Source organism: Lupinus angustifolius, chromosome LG01 (genome assembly GCF_001865875.1).
Source record: "Lupinus angustifolius cultivar Tanjil chromosome LG01, LupAngTanjil_v1.0, whole genome shotgun sequence".
In the NCBI taxonomy this organism is placed as follows: domain Eukaryota; kingdom Viridiplantae; phylum Streptophyta; class Magnoliopsida; order Fabales; family Fabaceae; genus Lupinus; species Lupinus angustifolius.
In genome coordinates, this window is record NC_032009.1 from 31,805,197 (window position 1) to 31,825,797 (window position 20,601).

The window sequence follows — 20,601 nt, forward strand, 5'->3', positions numbered from 1 at the left end:
CCTTGAATTCATGTAGAAGTTGGACGATTTTTTCATCTTCTTCCTTTTTCATTAGGGTACCCACTTTTAACTCTTTCTTATCGTCTTCTGTTCCCAGATTTATCAGTTGAATATGTTCCTCGTGTGGCTCAATTTCTCAGGACTCTTGTTCAACTAGCTCAGGTGATCATGACTGTATGAGTGATTAGTAACATGGTTATTATTTTTGGGGTTGTCGTTGGATCTGCATTGGGGTGGATGACATGAGTAGTTTTTTATCTTGGTTTCATTGTTTTTCATTTTTATTTTGCTTGTTTTGGGGTAATGTGTGCGCATGAGGAATAAAATATATATAGAGAAAACAAGACATGATATATGAAATGAATTTATTGAGTTTATTGCTTGTACTATCTGGAAATACAAGTAGATGTTTAAAAAAAACGAAATGAAAAGCAAGTCAATAGCACTAGGTATCGCTAACACTTTTATTACATGTCTTTATAAAATACTTGTGGTGACACATCCTCATTTATCCAGTTGCCGAGCATGGTTCCTGGAGGGCATTGCATCACATAATCGATGAGGTCTTCTGGATCATTGTCCTCCACCATAGCAATTGTCCCAAATGCAAACCCGCATTGATGAAGGTCTGACTGATGTGTGGGATGAGAATACCTCCAGCCGCGTATTCAGACTGCCCTGGTCTAGCCAATATTTTCTTCCTTTTTTCTTCAGCAACTCTTTCCCAATCCTTCCGAGTAGGCCTGTAGCCTAGGCCGTACCGCTCCTTTATGCCTTGCGGCACCACCATATTTTCAATACCTTGACCAAACTTTCCTAGTCCTTTTCCTAGTTGGTAACCCTTATTCAATATTACTTTAGCCATCAACGATGATGCCGTAGAAGCTTGGTGCCTTAGTGTCTGAATTCCTTCATTCACCAAGGAGGCACTGGCGATCTCCAGTCCCTGGAAGGAGGTTTCGAGAGCCTCTTCTGCCGCCTTGATGTAGGGTGTCCTAGAGGGTTTTGATATCAGCATGTCCTCCTCCCCTATGATGGTCAGCAATTTCTCATCCATTATGAATTTTACTCGTTGGTGTAGAGTAGAGGGTATAACTCTTGATGCATGGATCCAAGGCCTTCCCAACAAAGAACTATAAGAAGGGTTAATGTCCATGACATGGAATAAAATCTGAAAAACACAGGGCCCTATCTATATGGGCAACTCTATTTCTCCCATGACGTCACTTTTCGATCCATCAAACGCCCTTACTATCATTGAGCTTGGCATTATGTATGAGGAATCCAACGGGAGCCTGAAAAATGTCCTTTTTGACATGACATTCAATGAAGAGCCATTGTCGATTAGGACCTTACCGATTAAGCAATCACGATACATTATTGAGATATGGAGTAGACTAGTGTGCCCTATTCCTTCAGCGGGTATTTCTTGCTCACTAAAGGATATGTAATTGTCAGCCACTATGTTGTTGATTATACCATTGAGCTTGTCTATAGTTATGTCGTGGCTGACGTGTGCCTGGTTTAGCCCCTTTAAGAGCACATTTCGGTGGGCCTCAGAACCAATCAGTAAAGCGAGTATAGAAATCCGAGATGGGGTGCAACTTAACTGGTCTACCACCTTATATTCACTTTGCTTTATGAATTTCAGGAATTCACAAGCTTCCACATTAGATACTCTACTCTTATTCTAATGCATGCACAATTCCTCTAAACCTACTTCCACTTCTTCTTCCACGAGAACGCTCACCTTATCCTTCCCTTTGCTGGTATTGACCGAGTTCTTTTCTATATCTGGGGCGCCGTAAACATGTCCACTTCTAGTTACTCTGCTGACCCTGGCTACATAGGTGACATAAGAGGGTTGCTCTGATGTATCAGTAGTGTTCTCATTCTATAACCACGACACTGCCTTGTCTGTATTGTAGGGGAAGGGTTGAGGCTTTGCCTCCATCACGGGCTTCATGATTCTTAGGACTGGTACCCATTATGGTGAATGCAAGGACGTACTAGGAGGAATGTTAAATACTGGCACGAAGCGGGTTATTGATGGTCTCCAAGTTGGGCTCATATCCCCCTCGCCTGGTGTAACATTATTTACACTTTGGCACTTGGGACCTCTCTCTATAGTGATTAATCTCATGTCCAACATCTTTTGCATCAACTTTTTGAACTCGGGGCAGTCCTCTAGTGTGTGTCCTTCTGGACCGTGTATCTCGCAACTATCTGGATCCTCATCTTCCCTTAGTTTTTCCACCATCCCATGTCTGCACATCTCTTGGTAAATAACCTTCATCGGAGTCTTTATCCCATGAACTTCCCAAATATACAAACCATATGGTGCATCCTCTACAACATTAACACCTTGGTTGCCATGATTGGGCAATGGGTTTCGGTCCACATCTGGTGTATTTTCCTCAAACACTAGTTGTTTTGTGTTTATTAGTTGTTGAACCTTATACTTGAGAGCTCGACAATGTTCAATGGAGTGACCGATGACTCTAGAGTGATATGCACATGTAACATTTGGGTTGAACCAAGGTCCTGGTGACTCGGGAACCTTTCCTACTATCGGGGTTATGAATCCCCCTGCCATAAGATAAGCGAAGATCTCCGCGTAGGTAACAGGGATGGGGTCGAATTGTGGAGTTTTCTTTACATTAACATTATGATGGAATATGTTCTGGCTTGGATGGGGAGTGTTGTTGTGTTGGGATGGATATTGGTTGGTGTTTGGGTTGTATGGCATATATGTGTTGGCATTTGGCGGGGTGTAAACATTGACGTTTTGATTTCGTGGAGTGTATGTGTTTGGGTTCGCGTGAATCGAGAGGGCTCACAGTGGTTATTTCGAGTGTTTTGGGTCTGGTATTTCTTGGGCTCAACGGCCACAAAATTTGTTTCACCTTCTTTCTTCTTTCTTCTTACAAAAATTGGGCTTCTTCCTTGAGCCAACATTTCCTTCGACAATCTTCCCACTCCTCAATCCTCCTACCAACTTTTCCCCAACTTTGAATAGAGCGTTGAAGTTAGTTACTATATTTCCCCATAAGGAGTTCGTAGTACGGGCTCTGTAGGGTGTCGATGAAAATCGATAGTTGTTCTTCTTCCTCCAAACGGGGAAGTACCTAAGAAGCTATCCCCCTCCACCGCTGGACATACTCTTGCAAGTTTTGTGATGGCTTTTAGACATACTTTTTAGTTGAGACCTATCAGGCGTTGCATCCTGATTGTACTTGTACTGCTTAACAAACGCATTAGATAAGTCTGCAAAGGTCTTGATTTGTGTATGCTCCAAACGAATGTACCAGCTCATAGCCATGCCTATCAAACTATCCTGAATGTAGTGAATCAGGAGCTTATCATTCCCATGGTATGCCGAGATCTTCCTTTCATACATGTGCAGGTGGCTTTTAGGGCACGTAGTCCCATTATATTTTTCAAACTCTGGTACCTTAAATATGGGTGGAAGCACCACATCTGGAACCAAGCACATTTCAAATGTATTTTTTAAGTCTGGGTAGCTTGCTCCCTCAATTGCCCTCAATCTTTCCTTTATCATTTCCATCTCCTCTTTGTCTTAAGCTTGAGAGTAATTCTGGTAAACTGGGCCTTGGGTAGAGTCTTTGGGGGCTACCTGAGTATAGCTTGCTCCCCAATGACGTCTTCATGCTGTTCATGATGAGGAGCTTCTCCATGCACATCTTCATAAAGAGGATTATAGTTGGGTGGCATTCCATACATGGGCCATTTCCTGGCGTTGACTAGTTTCAGCAGGTGTATCAGGATTGGCTTTTAGCGCAGACTCGGGAGCTGAGCATTGACCACTAGGTTGTTTGATGGCAGCGGCAGAGGTATTCTCATCTGAGTTTCGGGCCTTTTGCAGGCCCTGAATAAGCTTCATCATCACCTTCATTTTCTCCTTGATTTCAGCTAGCTCTGACCTGCTCTCATGACTGCTTGAATCGGAGTCTGACATTGTCCTGGATTGGTGTCTAGTGTTGTATGGATGTTTGGGAGCAATGACTGAAAGTACATGGTTATGAGATTTATTTATTTACTTAAGATGATGAAAAAGAAAAAATTGCATGAAACAAAATTGAATACCTTTGTATTGAGATGATCGGTATAGTAAGACATTTTGACCCACATATGATGACTATGAGGCGTACCCCACTAGCTTCTTTCTCCATTGATGATAATCTTTAGACGAGATATTGAGTTTCAGACCATGATTGTATCTAGGTTTGTTCTCTTGTTGTGAATTTTTAGCATTAAATATCTTGACCTGTATTTGGTGGCTTGTAGGCGTACCCATCAAGGCCGCGTGCAGTTGATGACAACCTTTAGAGAAAACATGAAGTTTTAGACCAAGGTTGTATCTAAATACAAGACATTTTGACCCTTTGGTATAATCTTTGCTTATGATTGGATAGAGGGACATAATTTTGCATATGTACAAATAAATATAGAGAATTGCGAAACTAAGAGATTTTTATTGAAATTTCAAATATGGAACAACATATTCTTTATTCTTTTTCCTCTTTTTCTTTTACTACATTTAAAGTTCTCTTGTTGCCTCATCTCTCCATCTCTTAAGTTGTCTGGCTACCCATTTGCAAGTTTTGAAGAATGCTTTCATCACTGGTAGGAGCTCTATTTCAGGATACACCGCCATTTCATGGTGAGCTTCAAGGAACATCCTCAACCAATCATTAGAGAAATCCCCAAGACCATCAATTATTTGCCTACATCTTCCTTCCCATTTGTCTTTCTCCCATTGGCATTCATTGAGCGCTTCATTCCAATTATTTGACCAAGTTTCTTGACTAACTATCAGTTCATCATGTGCCGTACGGAGCTTCTAGAGTTGCTCTGATAGTTGAGTTGTTTATGTTAGAGCATCATAACAAGTCTTCTCTAAGTTTTCTAGGTTGGCTCTAAGATTGTCTTCTCTTTTTTCACCTTCACTTAATGCCATATGGTAATTCTTCACTGCAGTCCAAGCATGCCGCTTACTTTGTTGTAACTTCTCCATTTCATGCTCTAGAGTTTCTACATTAGCTTGTGCATTTACCTTGAGACTTTAGTCGCTCACTGTAGTCAGCTATCTGTGCATCCTTTTTTCTCATATCCCGAATTAAGTGAAAATTTTCAGAGTGGGAGCACATCTGGGCATAATCTCTTTTGAGGCTGACATTTTATTTTCTCACTGTGATGATGAATTTTTTGAGTTTTTCACTGTTCAGGTCGTCCCTTTCACTTTTGTCTCTGGCTTCCTCTAGCTTTGTCTCTAAGAGCCTGATCTGTCTCTTTAGCAGTTTGTTTTTTGATGGCCCCAATGATCTTTGTGGTGGAGAGGTGAGTGAGACTATTTCACTTTTCCTTCTTTCATTACGCCACAACTTATAATCATCTAAATAGAAGATTTGGTCACCCCGAAAGACGTGAATATCCCTTAATGAGTTCTAAACAACATTCAGTTTTTCTCTAGTAGCATTGTTGTCTTTGTAATAGATAGAAAACCCTTGTAGTTGTTCCTCTGGAATTGGCATCATACCCCATTTCATCTGACTAAGTACTAAAGCTGGGGTGAAGAATATGCAACCTCGTGGTCCCATCAGAACCATGTTGGGATACTTAGCACAAGAATATCATATTTTCTCATTCTTGTCATATATGCGACTTTTACTCCTAAAATTCTTGGGGGTAACCTCATTGAACAACTTTCTCCATTCAGGCAATGGCATGGGTTTGTTCACAATTTTCAAAAACCTACAAAGTGGATATCTACTCCAATCTGGATACTGGTGATGCTTGAACCTTGTGATCATCCAAACATACAACACCTGAAAACAACATCGGACCTTGAAGTGACCCTTTTCATGGCATCTCTAGAATGACAGGAGAGTTTCGACAACAATAACTGGAACTGGGTTGGCATCAAAGAACTTGAACTTCGCAAAAACATTTATGGCAGCCTGATTAATCGTGTCATGAACGAATGAGAGTAGAACCATGCCATATATTGCTAAAGCGAATGCTGGTATAAACAATTCCCACTTGCCTTGTTCGACCATTTGGATGATATGTTTCTTTAAAAATTTCAATCTTAGACCATAGACCACCCCTTGCTTGATGATACTACTTTGACATGGGCGTACCCCAATAAGCCTTTCTATAAGATCTTCATTGACACTTTGAATTTCCGTGAATAAATACACCTTCTGTCTGTTAGGCACCCCAATATCCAACAAAACTTCATATTCTTCGATGGTAGGAGATGCATCTAACTCAGGGAACTCAAATACTCTCAGAGTGTGGCTCCAATAATGAACCATGGCACTAATCACTTTCAAGGCTTCTGTGTCGACGGGAATGTGGAGGAGATCAAGTAATCTTCCATATTCTTTAGCAAACCGCTCTTGAACTTCCTTAGGGATTTTGGAGATTAACTCTGTCAGGTACGAAACATCCACCATTTGTTGCTCTGCCCTTACTCCTTTTTTTTACCAAAGGATTACTGCTAGTATTCACAGCTAGAGAAACAATCTCCATGTCTTATTATACCAGGAATTTTCGGAAAAGGAATATGATAATTAAATATGAAAAAAACGTTATTTAATAACATATGAATGTATGATATATCATGATGCATGACATGCGATGGATTAGGATTGGGAATGATTTGCTCATCGTGTCCTAGGTAAGGTATATCCTATAAGATTTTTGGTATGTCAAAAGTTCATAACCCTATGGCAAGGTATTAAGTCTTATTTAACGTGAACTCGATAAAAGCTCTAGACTTCTAAAGGTCACCAGATTGCATCCAGTCTTTGAAAGAAAGGAAACCAAGTATTATGGGTTAGTTACGAGAAGAGACTAGCTCTCCAAGCGGCTAACTTTCAATACTTGGGAACAATCTGGGTGGTCCATCACGCCAATACCCGATGTGACGCGAGATCACTTACTCGCAAAGCAGATGTCCCCCTATCTCAAAGTTAATCTTTAATACCCGAGTATAGGGCGTACATTGTGAGTGTGTGGGGAAGCATAATTAATTTTGTTTAAAACATATCCCACCCCCAAAAGCTGCATCGATATATAGTAAGTACATTCACATAATTAATATAATTGAGATAAAAGAAGAATGCATGCATTATTTGTTTATTTTGTTTTTTTAGTTGTGAAAAAATGAGGGTATTGGGATTCATGAAAATAGTAGTGATGGGCTTGACCCTCTTAAAAAAGGTCCCCAGTAGAGTCGTCAGTTGTCACGTCCCGGATTTTCTGCTGCACGACCTTATTAGAGTCACCACTACATTTTTTATAGTAAAAAAATGTAGAAAAATCTTTTGGATCAATCACGTTGGGCCTTGGACTTTGATATCTAGGTTCGGGAGTCAATTACGAATTGGGGAAGGTATTAGCTCCCCATTCGCCCGTAATAAAACGGTACCCTTACTAATTGCATTAATTAAATACCCTTTATTTATTAAGAATTAAATTACTTAAAACAAAAATATTTATTTTTTTATTTTTTTGTGTCTGACAAGTTATCTTGCTCCTACGTATCCATGAGTGCAATAGAGAAATCAAGACTACGTAGTTCTGGTTTAAAAATGATTAATTTTAATTGATTAAAAGTGTAGAAAATATTTAAATTGGTTGGGGGGAATTAATAGACGAAGAGTTGACCTTGGTCACTTACCCCCTTTCCATTTCGATAAATAACAGAGGAAGTACTAATGACCGCAACCACTTCTCAGCTCGAAATAAAAGAGAGATGAAACACGAGTCATAACCCCATTGCTAAGTCCTCACTAAAACACTTTTGTTATTATTTTTTTAACGGATTTAATATGTTATTTGTAAAAAGAAATAAACAGTGGTGCAATTTTTTTTTTACAAATGCTTATGGGATTACCTAATTGATATAGCATATCAAAATAAATGGCCTTCACAAATTGAATTACTTATCTAGAGGCCAAAATGGGCTTTAAGCTGGATGAATGGGATGAGGGCTCAAGCATTCTTACAAATAAATGGTTAAGAACCCGATCATCCTTCTTTTTCGTGAGACCGCATGCGTTTCTGGTGATGCTTACGGCTTCCATCGTCGTCGGTTATGGAGGCTACGTATGGCCTTCCTCTATCCGTTCTGGTCGGGAACAACCATTGAATGGCTTGGGTTGATGGGTTTTTACGCGATAGAAACCAGGTTTGAAAAAAAAAACAGCTTCGTAGTATCTTGTGGTGATGTTAGATGAGATTGTTGTTTTATTTTATTTGCCGAGCATATGAATACCAAACTGGCCATGTGTTGTCTCTGGTTCACCCTTTTATTTTATGAAAGCATATTGTTGGTTAAGGTATTATGTTGTCTTTGTTTTTTAGAGGAGAAATTTGTTTGCTTATGAGCATATATGATATATGTTTATGAATACGTCTTTGATTTTTGTTTTAGCATGCCTATGATTGCTAAGTGCAGATATTGTTTGTGATATGAGTACCTATGTTATAAGTAGTAAAACATGCTTATGGATATAATTTTATTGAGTCTTTCCAACAATTACAATGATATTGTATGAGAATTCTTAAGGATGCAGTAACAAATACTAACATGGATTTGCAGATGATATTATTGCTTGCCTTATACTTGCCCGACTCCTACACATCAATGTTGCGCAACCGATTGAGAGCTGAAGAATCCCCTGGTCCCTTTCTGGATGTATATTTTTTGTTTTTTATGTGTATCGGTACTTATCGTATGCTACGTTTTCTCACTCAGTTGGGATCTACTTTTTACTTACCATCACTCATACTTCAGTTCTCCCCTTTTTGTATTGCTTTTTACCCGTATGAAGTGCTCTTTTTTCCTCTTTTTTTTTTCTCCATCCTTTCTATGTATGAGCATTGTGCCTTTTATAGCAAAAGAGGAAACCCTTTATTTTAATGTATTGGAGGAAGTTAAGGGGGAATACCTGATTGCACAATCTGATTTTAACGCCCCTGATATGTGGTGCATCAAAAAATTGTCCTAGATTGCAGCACTATTCATTTGATATAAAATGCCATTAATTCAAATAAGGATGCTGTAGTTTTGAAATTTGCCTTTGGCAACGTATTCACAAAAACACACATGCCTCGTGTCAAGGGATGACAGTTAATATAAATAAATTCCATATTCAAAACTTGATTTACCACTCCTTTAATGTTAATTGTTATGCTCTATTAATCAAATTTCAACACTCTTTATCATTAGCCAATTTAAAATCTGCAATTTTCGGAAGTTAGACTGTTAAGCCTCTAATAATTATAGAAAATATGGTCTTTCAAATTAAGACAATCCTTATCAATTAACATGTGATTTTATCCTTCTTTTAATGTCATGCTCCTAATGCTTAGCTCATTGCTATTTAGCCCACTTTTCACACGTGTAATTTGGAAGAAATGGTGGTGAGCTCCTAATAATTACCCATTGGTACAAGGTTTGCAAATTAAAACCATATTTGACAATAAAAGAATTGATAATTGGAATTTGCATATATTTGTTTTGAGACACTTACGGAAGTGTTACTTCTTCAAGAGCAAATACTTATTTCATTATGGGTTAAGAAAATTCTCCGAGTCCATTTAAAAATTCAAATTGTGGTTATTCTTATCTATATTAGGCCACCAAGTTCACAAAGCCTTTTATGTACATACAAAAAACATTTTTTTTACATGGTTATTATATTTATTGGAAAAGATATTTTGGGGCCGGACAAAAACGAGTATTCACACCCTTCAAAGAACATGATAGTAAATTATGAAGAAAAAAAGAACAATAACAAAATAAAAATAAGAGAGAGAGGTACACCTATGTACAGAGATCACATGTTTTGGATAACGTCTCATTCCCTGTCTCGAGTCTATCAAAACGTTAGTTTTTATTACTTTTTATTTTTAAATTTTTTCTTTTATTTATATGATAATATATGATTATTCCAAGATAAAAAATGAGACATCATTAAGAACATGCGATCCTGTATGTAGACCTATTGTTGTTACAATAGCTTGCAACAATTATAAATGACACGAAAAATACTTACTAACTGTGTTACGACCAGGTTAACAAGAAGAAGAAAGAAAGAAAACACTTCCTATTCCATAATTTCCTATACACAAAATGAAAGAAAAAGATTAACAAAGTTGATTAGTACCACTTGAGCTGATCCTCCGCCATTTATACGGAAAAACCCGCTAGTAATCACCATGAATCACGGTGGCAACCTGCCACTCATTCAAAACCAAACCCTCTTGCAAACTAAATTGTTGGACGGTGAATTCATCATAAAGTCCACCGTCTAGGAAACCATCTGACACTTTAGCCTTTCGCCGACCTGCCCCATGGGCACGTTGCGAAGGGCGCCATCAACTGTCCAGTACCTCTGGCATTTCTTACAGAAATGCCTAGGTTGATTAACGTTGTAGTTATTGAAGTAACAAAACTTTGTATCCATGCTCTTGCATCTTAGACAAGGTATAACCTTATCAGGGTTTTTTTCTTCTCTTCCATATATCTTCATTCCCTTTCTTATCTTGGTTTCTTTGTTTACCATGCAATGTAATTGTTGTGCCAAAGAGTTTAATGTTAGAAATTTATAATTTCTAATTAAGGTAGATATCATATATTTGATACAACGATATTAACTATTTATTTCCGGGGTTACATTATAAGTGATCTAATTAGTGGCACTCCTTAAATTTCTAAAAACTGATAACGGTTATGGGCTTAATGGGTGGATACCCATCAGGTTAACCCACATGGGGATAATGGGAACCCTATAAGTTAACGCATAAGGAAGGTTATGATCTCCAACACACCAAATCAAATTCAATTTTCTCCTCTCCCCATCAAAGTGAAAACGCAAGTCCCAAGAGCAATCAAAGATTTGGTTAAGGAAGACCATCATACCAAAACTCATATCAGAAAACGCAGATCATAGGAGTACATCTAGGAACATGGATTCAGGTATGACACTACACTCTTTGTTTCATATATGTGTGTGAGAATTATGAGATTGAAGATCCTAGAATTGGTGTTTCATCGATCATAAGGAATTCCCAACACTTAATCCCTTCATTTTCTTGGCCTTGACCCATTTGGAGAGAGATTGATAGATATTGTTTATTCTTAGTGAAGAAGGTTTTGGTTGGAGTTAAGGAAGAAATATATTGTAGAAGTGCTTTTATACAATCATATAGGGATATGATAAAGTTAAATTAAAGTGTTTAATAGTTAGCACAAACATAAAGTCAGGATGTATTTTATGAAAACCATGTGGTAGACGCCAAAACTAACGTGGAAAAATAAAGTGCACGCATTGCCAAATTCAACTAAAGGAAAACAAAGAAGAAAAGTGAGAAGAGTGAAAAGGGTTTGGAAAATAATATGAAGAGAACAAATTGTGGTGGGAGTTGGTTGTAAAATATAGATGTACAAATAACATAAATATACATATTATTATTGTTCTTGTGTATATCAAAATGTTATTAAGTGAAGACTAAGATGTATGCTGTGTTTTTATGATTTTATTTATTTTTAGAGTTAGCTTCGAAAATGGATGACAACTCTGATGAGTGGTCGAATAATTGTTTATTTACCCATATGTTGTTTTGATAATATTGAAAATCAAAATATCATCAAATGTTTCAAAAGTTAAGATTGTATAAATAAAACTTGATATTTGACCTTTCTCTGTTTTGAAAACAATGTTATTTTTATAATATTTTTTATATAATCTGATTTTAGGTAAGGGTTGAGTGTACTTGCACACAAATTTTAATATATTTATTTATAAATGGGGAAATCATATAGTGAATCAGTTAATGTAATTGGTGAGAAAAAATAGGTGGTTATTAAAATAATTTTTTGATCAAATACAGTAAATGATATGTGAAATGACCCATTTTTAACAATTTAATATATATATAATATCAGTGTAAAGTTTTATACACTGCCGGCACTTTATTTATTATTGATTTTTATTACTTTACTTTTGTTTGAGAGTCTATAATGGCTAACATATAAATAATAGATAATGTGTCAACAATATAAAAATCACTTACAATATTAATGTATACATATTAAATCTTTTTTTAATATGTGAAATCTCAAAAGTAAAATTTAGGGAAGAGATAGAGCTAAAATGTGAACAAGTTGACCCAACCGAGGTAGATAGTTTAGAAAGTGAAAAAGTTGACTAACAAATTATTGGTCTAATAATATAAAATCTTATTATATTTCTGATTAAAATGTCAAATGATTCGATTTTTAGAAATAATAACCTTAAAAATGATCAATGTAAGAGGATATTAACCGAGAAAGTGTGACGGGAAAATGAATTTGGACTCTACATTTTTAGTTCAGTACGTGTACGAGATTATACTAATCGTTTTCACGCTGAAGTTAAGGATCAAGTAACCAATTCTTTATCAAATTATTTTATTCATAGCTTATTTTATTATAGCATCCTCTCTGGAGATAGCAATTATATTTTGTAATGTATTTTTAAGATTAAAATTGTAACTTTAATGTAAACTCAAGATCATAAATATCATTGTTTTTTGGTTTTTTAGTGTATTTTTTATAACTGTTCTATCCCTAATTAAGAGGAGTCTAACTTTTATTTTATGGTGTTCATCATTTATTATTAGAAATCTATATCAAAATATATTTTTTCTCAACCTTAAAGGATGTCGTGAACGATGAAGGTACGTGTATTTGGAATTTGGATCCTCTCCATTACTTGAGAGTCCATTACCATGTTGAGATCATGACACGTGGCAAAAATAAAAATCTAACGGTCCTAATCTTAACTCATTTTTTAATAAAATAAATTATAGTTATTGTTTCCCCTTAAAATTCAGTACTGGACTCTCCAGTACTGGAGAGGAGTTTAACTCGTGTATTTGTGCCGTGTAATTGCATTGATGCATTCTCATTCATGCGTGTGGAAATGTATAGTTAAATAAAGCTTTGGATATGAGGATATTCCCCAAATGCCATATATATAGTATAATACACTTATGTGATTGCTAAGGTTATCATGCATTGTTATAAAAATGGATTTGTGCTCAATAGGTTTAATTGGAAAATGCTTCTTCTTATATTGTGATTATTTTTTAACCCTTTTAAAAAGGGTGGGCATCTTTTGTCCCATAAAAGTGTATCATTCTATGTACCATTGCTTATGAATGGTCAGAAAAATATTTAATTATTAAATTTTTTAATTTAAATATATTTTTTCAATCAATCACAGACAGTGATACATAAGGTGACATACTTTATAGCAGAACACAGCTGATGTACTCTACATGTGTCTTGGGATTATTATGAATAAAATTAATCTTATTTATAAAAAAGTAAAATAACATATATGTTTTATGAAACTTAATAACTATTAGTATTTTCTACTTTCCCTTATTTGGTTTTGTAACCGGATAGATGATATGCATTCTACATGTATCTTGGGATGCCTTCAATAAGTGATGTAAGCTTGACTTTTGTAATACTTTGGTTTAAAGTTACAAAAACAATGAACAACGATGTTTTGATTTTTTCCAAAAAAGAAAGATAAATAACAATAATTCTGATTTGAAAAAATACAAATAAAATAAATAAATAAATAAGTACTACCTTTTAAAGAGGCAGTAAGCAATTTTAATGGATCTGGATTGACAAAGTTACATGGTCCTATTGGCATTTGGTACTACTTTTGACACCAAATTAAAGCCAAACTATACAAGTTCTATTAGAATTTGGATTATCTTTGGTATTGTAGAGGGGAATTCTCTTTTTCTATTGTTTTTAATAACAAAAATATATTTCATTCTTTTTTTTATTGTTTTTTGTAATATTTACATTTCCAATACTCGAGAGGATCCCTATTCGTTTCAATAATTTTGTTGGTAAACTTTAATGTATCTTTTTCCATAAAAGCTTTGGTTTTGGATCAGATTTGATAATTGATATCCCTTGTTTTTTGGTGAAGAATATCCAATTTCTTTACCAGAGGAGTCTTTACAATGTTAATTAGCTAGAAAGCAATCTCATTATTTCCAACGCATTAATCTGTTTTATTATAGACAAGGAAGCATCTATTTGCTTTCTTTTATTGATAAAAGAAAAACTTTTTGCATGAGGATTCTTTTCTAAAGTGGAAGTCTTTGTCCAATTTTAAAAGCAAAGTTACATCCAAACTTAACTTATATATCAATTGCCATTGGAAAAGGGAAAATGTTCAACGTTATTGTTATAACTAATCCGTCATTTTGCTTTTCTCCATCTCCTTTAAGTGAAGGTTAAATGAAGGGGAAAAAATGTTGAACTGGAGTACATATAAAATGAAAACTATTTTACACAAATACTTTTTTTCTTTCTCCATCTCCTTTAATCTTATGTTTATTATACTACCCAAAAAAAACTTATGTTTATTATCCAAGATATACCCAATTGATATAATAGAAAGTATTCAATACACCGTTAATCAATTAGATTAACTTTTGCTAGCAAAACTTGGTATGGGTTCAACTCATACTCCATAAAGGTTAATCAATTAGTCTTGCATTGGGTGATACCTAAACATAGAATCTATTCCATCTCAGTCATTCGGACATCTCAGCTACATGGGATGACCTCTCCTCTAGCCGACCAAGGACTGGGCATAACCAGTTGAAGGACCTGACCGAAGCCATTCCCTTATGCCGAGCATTTCAGGTCGGAGTCGAGACCACTCACCATCTGAAATGTTGTCAACAATGCACTGCCACGATACCTGCTATCTCACCTACCCCTGCCAACACGATAAGAATAGGCATGCAATACGGCTACCATGCCTGCCACATGCTATAAGTCAATTATGCATAGAATACGGCCCTGAAAAAGCCGTTTGACATAGGAAAAACAGCCCTCGACAGACCAAAATGGTCGGCCATGTCAACAATACCCTCCAGAGCCACGTCATCTACATCAACCATTATAAATAGAGGTCTCCCCCAACAGGAGGTATCACTTAAAACTTATTACTTGTCATTATTACTCTCTACTTACTTCTTGCCTTTCATTTATTATGCTCCCGAGCATTATCTCTCCAATCTCATACTGACTTGATTGCCGAAGAACTTTTTCCGGTACCTCCACTAGTGATCCAAGTCATCATCAAACCAAATACCAGTGAAGAAGCCTTGTCCAAATCTCCCATCCAACTAATCCGATCAACTACAAAAAAATAAAATCTGACACTTAAGTCAATATTTATATATGCAAATGAATGATATAGAGATAGTAAAGTAAAAAGATGAGAGAGAAAATGATACTTATTGTATAAATGACATCCTCTATTTATACTAAGTGGGTGAACTTGCCTTTGTACTAAAGGAAGGTCCAAGGATCTTATGGCTAAGGTCATGTTCCTATCTTGTTCATGAGTCAATCTTGAAAAGTCTATGTCTAGGGGTGTTTTCACTTTCAAGTTACCATGTTAACCGGCCCATGTACCTTATTGGGTCTCGACTGGTCGGCCCAAATCTTGAGTATGGTTTAGGATACCTCCCAAGATTTGGACTTCACATAGTTGCCAACCTTGTTGACCTTTTGGGTCAGTCATGATAGGTCAATCATATAAAAATAAGTAAGGGATAAAAATTTAACACATGTTAAATACACTTAACAATAAATATTTCCAATGTAAATAACTTAATGAAAGATGATATATGTGACTATTTTTTTATGTAAATAGTTTTGTTTTCCAACCTTTCCTTTTATTTTGAGCCAAAGATGAAAAAGTCAATGGAAAAAGAAAATAAGAGGGGGGAGAGTTTGAAAAAAAGGCTAGCTTGCTTGCCTATACTATTCACTATGTTTCCATATCTATAAAATGTACGTCGAGTTTGCTTTTTTAATCTAAAACAATTAAAATAGTATGACTCCAATTGTGTTTTGCCATAGGAATGTGAGTCAATGAAACATGATTTTTTGGGGTATTAAAATGAGATAGGATTTAATGAATAATGTTGGCAAGTTGATTATTCTGATTATTTTGCTAAGTTTAGTTATATTTTTCAGTTTTCGTAGTTAATGAGTGATATTCATTTCCATGATTCATAGCGGTAGAACTAAAAACTCAAATGGGGACAATTTCCAATTTATTGTGCAAACCCTACCCAATAATCCAAGCTCCTAAAAAATAAAATAAAAAAGTTAATCAAAGTTAATCATATTAAAAAATAGATAACATTGCATTAAATTATAATATTTATGTGGCCTTATCATATGGCATACACACCATACTTAGGATATGAATTAAGCAAAGTTGAAGACTTCTGTTGAAGTTACTACGTCTCTTCCTTCTTCCTTTCTTCATCATGATGTTCTTTCCTGTTTCTATTCTTTTCTCTAGGCTTAGTTTTTATTCTTTTGCCTTATTGGGCCTGAACGACCCATTTCCCTTTATAGCTTTTAGGTAGTTATTTCTATTATTCAGTTATTCAACAAGAAATAATACAAAATATTCATCTTCTCTAAATGCTCTTCTTCACTCTCATGGCTTTTTCTATTCTTAAGATGGTATCAGAACTTATGCTCTGATTCATCTACCATTGTTCTTCTTCTCAATTCTATTATCTCTTCTCCAAACAGTTTTCTCCCTTTCATCTAAACATGGCAAACCAAGTAAATTCCTTTGATCCACACATCAACCCCTATTTTCTCTCTGCCAACGAAAACCCCGCTTTGATTCTTGTTACCCCATTATTGAACGGGAATAATTATCAATCGTGGTCCAGAAGCATGAAATTGGCACTGGAATCCAAGAACAAGCTCGACTTTATCAGCAGAGGTATGCCTCAACCCCCTCCTAATGATCCTCTCCATGGTTCTTGGAAGAGATTTAATACAATGATTTTATCATGGATCCAACACTCCATCGAAGAATCAATTGTGAAATCTATATTGTGGATGAATGATGCAAGCGATGTGTGGAAAGATCAGCAAGAACGCTTCTCTCAGTCAGATATCTTCAGAATTGCTCAGCTAATTAAGGAGTTCTATCATCTCAGCTAAGACAACAAAGATATTTCAGACTTTTATACCGAATTGAAAACGTTATGGGAAGAAATAAAGACCTATAGGCCCATCAGAGGATGTAAATGTGCCAATATATGCTCATGTGGCTTTGTTGAATCTATCAAGACTTATAGAGAACAAGACTACACAATCAGGTTTCTAAACAGGTTGAATGAGCAATATGCTCATGTAAAATCACAAATAATGCTCATTGAGCCTCTTCCCAATATCAATAAGACTTTCTCCCTAGTAATGCAACAAGAAAAACATATGCATAATCCAGCAAGTTCAACAGAGAGGGATGCCAAGATCTTGACAGCAAACTCACAATCAGAATACAATTCAGCCACTTCAAGAAACAATACCAATCCATCTTATGGTCCTTGAGGCAGAGGGGGATCCAACTTTAGAGGCAGAGGGGGCAGATTCAACAATTCTGGAAGAGGTTTAGGGAACAAGTTTTGTACCTTTTGTGAAAGGAATAACCATACCATAGAAACATGCTTCCTTAAGCATGGTTACCCTCCAGGCTATCAATCCAACAAACCTAGAAGGATGGTTAACCATACTGTAGGTTTTTCCCTTGATCATAAGGACAACACATCCTACTCCCTTGACCAGTCAAGCAAAGATGCTCAAACTTCTTCCAGAGCCTTTACTGATGAGAAATTCCAAGGCATCTTGAACCTTCTCAACGAGAACAAACAAAGTCCCACTCATGTTGCCAATTCAGTTGTCAATACAACCCCTCCAGGTATCCTTAACTCTCAATGGCTCCTTGACACAGGAGCTACATATCATATATCACATGATCTCACAAAATTCAGCACACAAAGACTCATTGCTCCCATACACATCACCTTGCCAAATGGTGATAGAGTCAACACAAACATATGTAGCATTATTAGATTAAGAAAATATTTTATCTTATATAATGTTCTATATGTTCCTACCTATCATGTAAACATGATATCTGTGCATAAATTGACTACTACCATGAATTGTCATCTTATTTTTTCACTAAACAACTATGTCATTATGCAGAGTCATTCAAGGAAGATGATTGGTTCAGCTAAGATAAAGCAAGGCCTTCATGTTCTTGATATCCATCCTACTGATTCTACTAAGCACACTACTTTTAGTTTTCAAAACAATGTAAATAAAAAAATGTAGATTCTCTTATGGCATAAGAGATTAGGGCATGTTTCTTAAAATGTTTTGATGATTCTTTGTAAACAATACAATTCATTACCTATATGCAATAAAGTCTCTTCTCTTTGTGAAATTTGCCATATGGCTAAACAAAAGAAACTCCCTTTTTCTCTTAGCACAACTCACACTATTGAGCCATTTACCTTATTACATGCAGACATATGGGGACCATATGCTACCCCATTAATGTTTGGACACAAATACTTTCTGACATTGGTAGATGATAATACTAGGTTTACTTGGGTTATTTTTATGAAGAACAAAAGTGAAACCAGATCTCATCTTACTAATTTCCTTGCATACATTGAAACTCAGTTCCACACCAAGCTAAAGTTCTGGAGAACTAATAATGGCATTGAATACTTGATGCATGATTTCCTCTCCTCAAAAGGAATCATCCATCAGAGAACTTGTGTGGAAACCCCTCAACAAAATGGCATTGTTGAGAGGAAACACCAACATATTTTAAATGTAGTTAGGACCTTGTTTTTCCAATCTGATCTCTCTCCCAAGTTATGGAATTTTGCTATCCAACATGACATTCATCTCATAAATAGGCTGTCAAGCCCCCTCCTAAAAAACAGAAGCCCTTTTGAATGCTTATTCTCTCAACTACCTCCTATATCCCATCTAAAAGTTTTTGGATGTTTAAGCTTTGCCAGCACCATCAGTGCACATAGAGCCAAATTTGATGCTAGGTCTAGGAAATATGCCTTCCTTAGTTATAAGGAAGGCACAAAAGGCTACATATTATATGATTTGGTCTCATAACATATTCCTCTCTAGAGATTCTATCTTCTATGAGGACACATTTTCCTTCTTAAATTTAGATCCTTCTCTTATTACACATAACACCAGTAATCCCTCATCCATACCCTTACCATCATACACACCTCCAACACCAGATACTGACACTATAATTTCCCCTAATCCCATACCTGAACCAACCCCTACCATCACTACTCCTCCTACAACCAGACAATTCCTTAGAAACAGAAGGCCACACTCTTACCTTCAAGACTACCAATGTGACCTTGCCATCACATCCCAGAGACCAATTAATACTTCTTCCAGTACTTCTCACCCTTTATCTTCTATTATCTCTTACAGGAATTGCTCTGCTTCATACAAGAACTTTTGTCTCTCAATCACTGCCAATAAGGAACCTCAGTCATATGCTCAGGCCTCTAAGATCCCCTATTGGCAAGATGCTATGCAAAAAGAACTCCAAGCCTTGACCTTCAATGATACTTGGTCCCTCACTGATCTTCCTAAACACAAGCATCCAATAGGCTGCAAATGGGTTTACAAAACCAAATTCCATGCTGCTGGATCTCTTGAAAGGCACAAAGCAAGGCTTGTGTCCAAATGCTACACACAAATGGAGGGAATTGACTATTTTGAAACATTCTCCCCTATTGTCAAGATCACAACTGTCAGAATTGTTCTTGCTTTAGCCTTTGCAAAAGCTTGGTTTATGGAGCAATTGGACATCAACAATGCCTTTTTACATGGAGACCTACATGAAGAAATATACATGCTACCTCCTCCTAGCCTATCTCTTCCCAAACTAAATATGGTATGCAAGTTGCACAAGTCACTATATGGCCTCAAACATGCAAGCAAGGAATGGCACACCACATTATCCAACAAACTCTTATCTTTGGGATTCTTACATTCATAAGCAGACCATGCCTTATTCACAAAAGGAACCTCCAAATCTTTCACAGATATCCTTGTATATGTAGATGATCTCATCCTCACAAGTAATGACCACATCCAAATTCAAGTTGTCAATTCTGCTCTTCACACTTCCTTTTAGATAAAGGACCTGAGCCATCTTCGATATTTCTTAGGCCTTGAAATTTCTAGAACTAAAGAAGGCATCCACATGAATCAAAGGAAATATACCCTTTCCTTGCTAGAAGAAGCGGGTTGCCTTGGGTGAAGACCTGCTAAGACACCTTTTGACCTATCCATAAAACTCCAAGCTGATCAAGGCACTCCATTTTCTGATCCATCCTGCTATAGACGATTAGTTGGAAGACTCATATACTTAATCATCTCTAGACCAGATGTTTCCTATGTAGTACAACAATTGAGCCTCTTCATGTCCAATCCTATGGATTCTCATTACAAGGAAGCCATTCGTGTCCTGAACTATCTCAAGTCTTCACCTGCACAAGGCCTATTTTTCCCAACTAATTCCTTTCTTCATCACGATGTTCTTTCATGTTTCTATTCTTTTCTCTAGGCCTAGTTTTTACTCTTTTGCCTTA

General features: G+C 36.2%; 3 protein-coding genes across 3 annotated transcripts; 2 read left to right on the forward strand and 1 right to left on the reverse strand.

Annotated features, from left to right (window-relative positions):
• On the reverse strand, window positions 1,193–2,749 carry LOC109335214. The gene is made up of 3 exons (XM_019571362.1): window positions 2,030–2,749; window positions 1,751–1,894; window positions 1,193–1,636 (listed from the first exon to the last, which is right to left on the reverse strand). The coding sequence occupies exons 1-3, from the start codon at window positions 2,747–2,749 to the stop codon at window positions 1,193–1,195; spliced, it is 1,308 nt and encodes a 435-aa protein (XP_019426907.1).
• On the forward strand, window positions 16,706–17,107 carry LOC109335307. The gene has a single exon (XM_019571478.1). The coding sequence runs from the start codon at window positions 16,706–16,708 to the stop codon at window positions 17,105–17,107; it is 402 nt and encodes a 133-aa protein (XP_019427023.1).
• LOC109335406 lies at window positions 17,666–20,006 on the forward strand. The gene is made up of 2 exons (XM_019571557.1): window positions 17,666–17,864; window positions 18,976–20,006. The coding sequence occupies exons 1-2, from the start codon at window positions 17,666–17,668 to the stop codon at window positions 20,004–20,006; spliced, it is 1,230 nt and encodes a 409-aa protein (XP_019427102.1).

Coding starts and splice junctions, on each gene's coding strand:
- LOC109335406 (XM_019571557.1), top strand. CDS start 17,666: ATGGTTAACCATACTGTAGGTTTTTCCCTTGATCATAAGGACAACACA. Junction 17,865..18,975: donor TGTCAATACAACCCCTCCAG/GTATCCTTAACT, acceptor TGGATGTTTAAG/CTTTGCCAGCACCATCAGTG.
- LOC109335214 (XM_019571362.1), bottom strand. CDS start 2,749: ATGCCATACAACCCAAACACCAACCAATATCCATCCCAACACAACAAC. Junction 1,895..2,029: donor CAATAACCCGCTTCGTGCCA/GTATTTAACATT, acceptor TCGTGGTTATAG/AATGAGAACACTACTGATAC. Junction 1,637..1,750: donor CCAGCAAAGGGAAGGATAAG/GTGAGCGTTCTC, acceptor AAATTCATAAAG/CAAAGTGAATATAAGGTGGT.
- LOC109335307 (XM_019571478.1), top strand. CDS start 16,706: ATGGCAAACCAAGTAAATTCCTTTGATCCACACATCAACCCCTATTTT.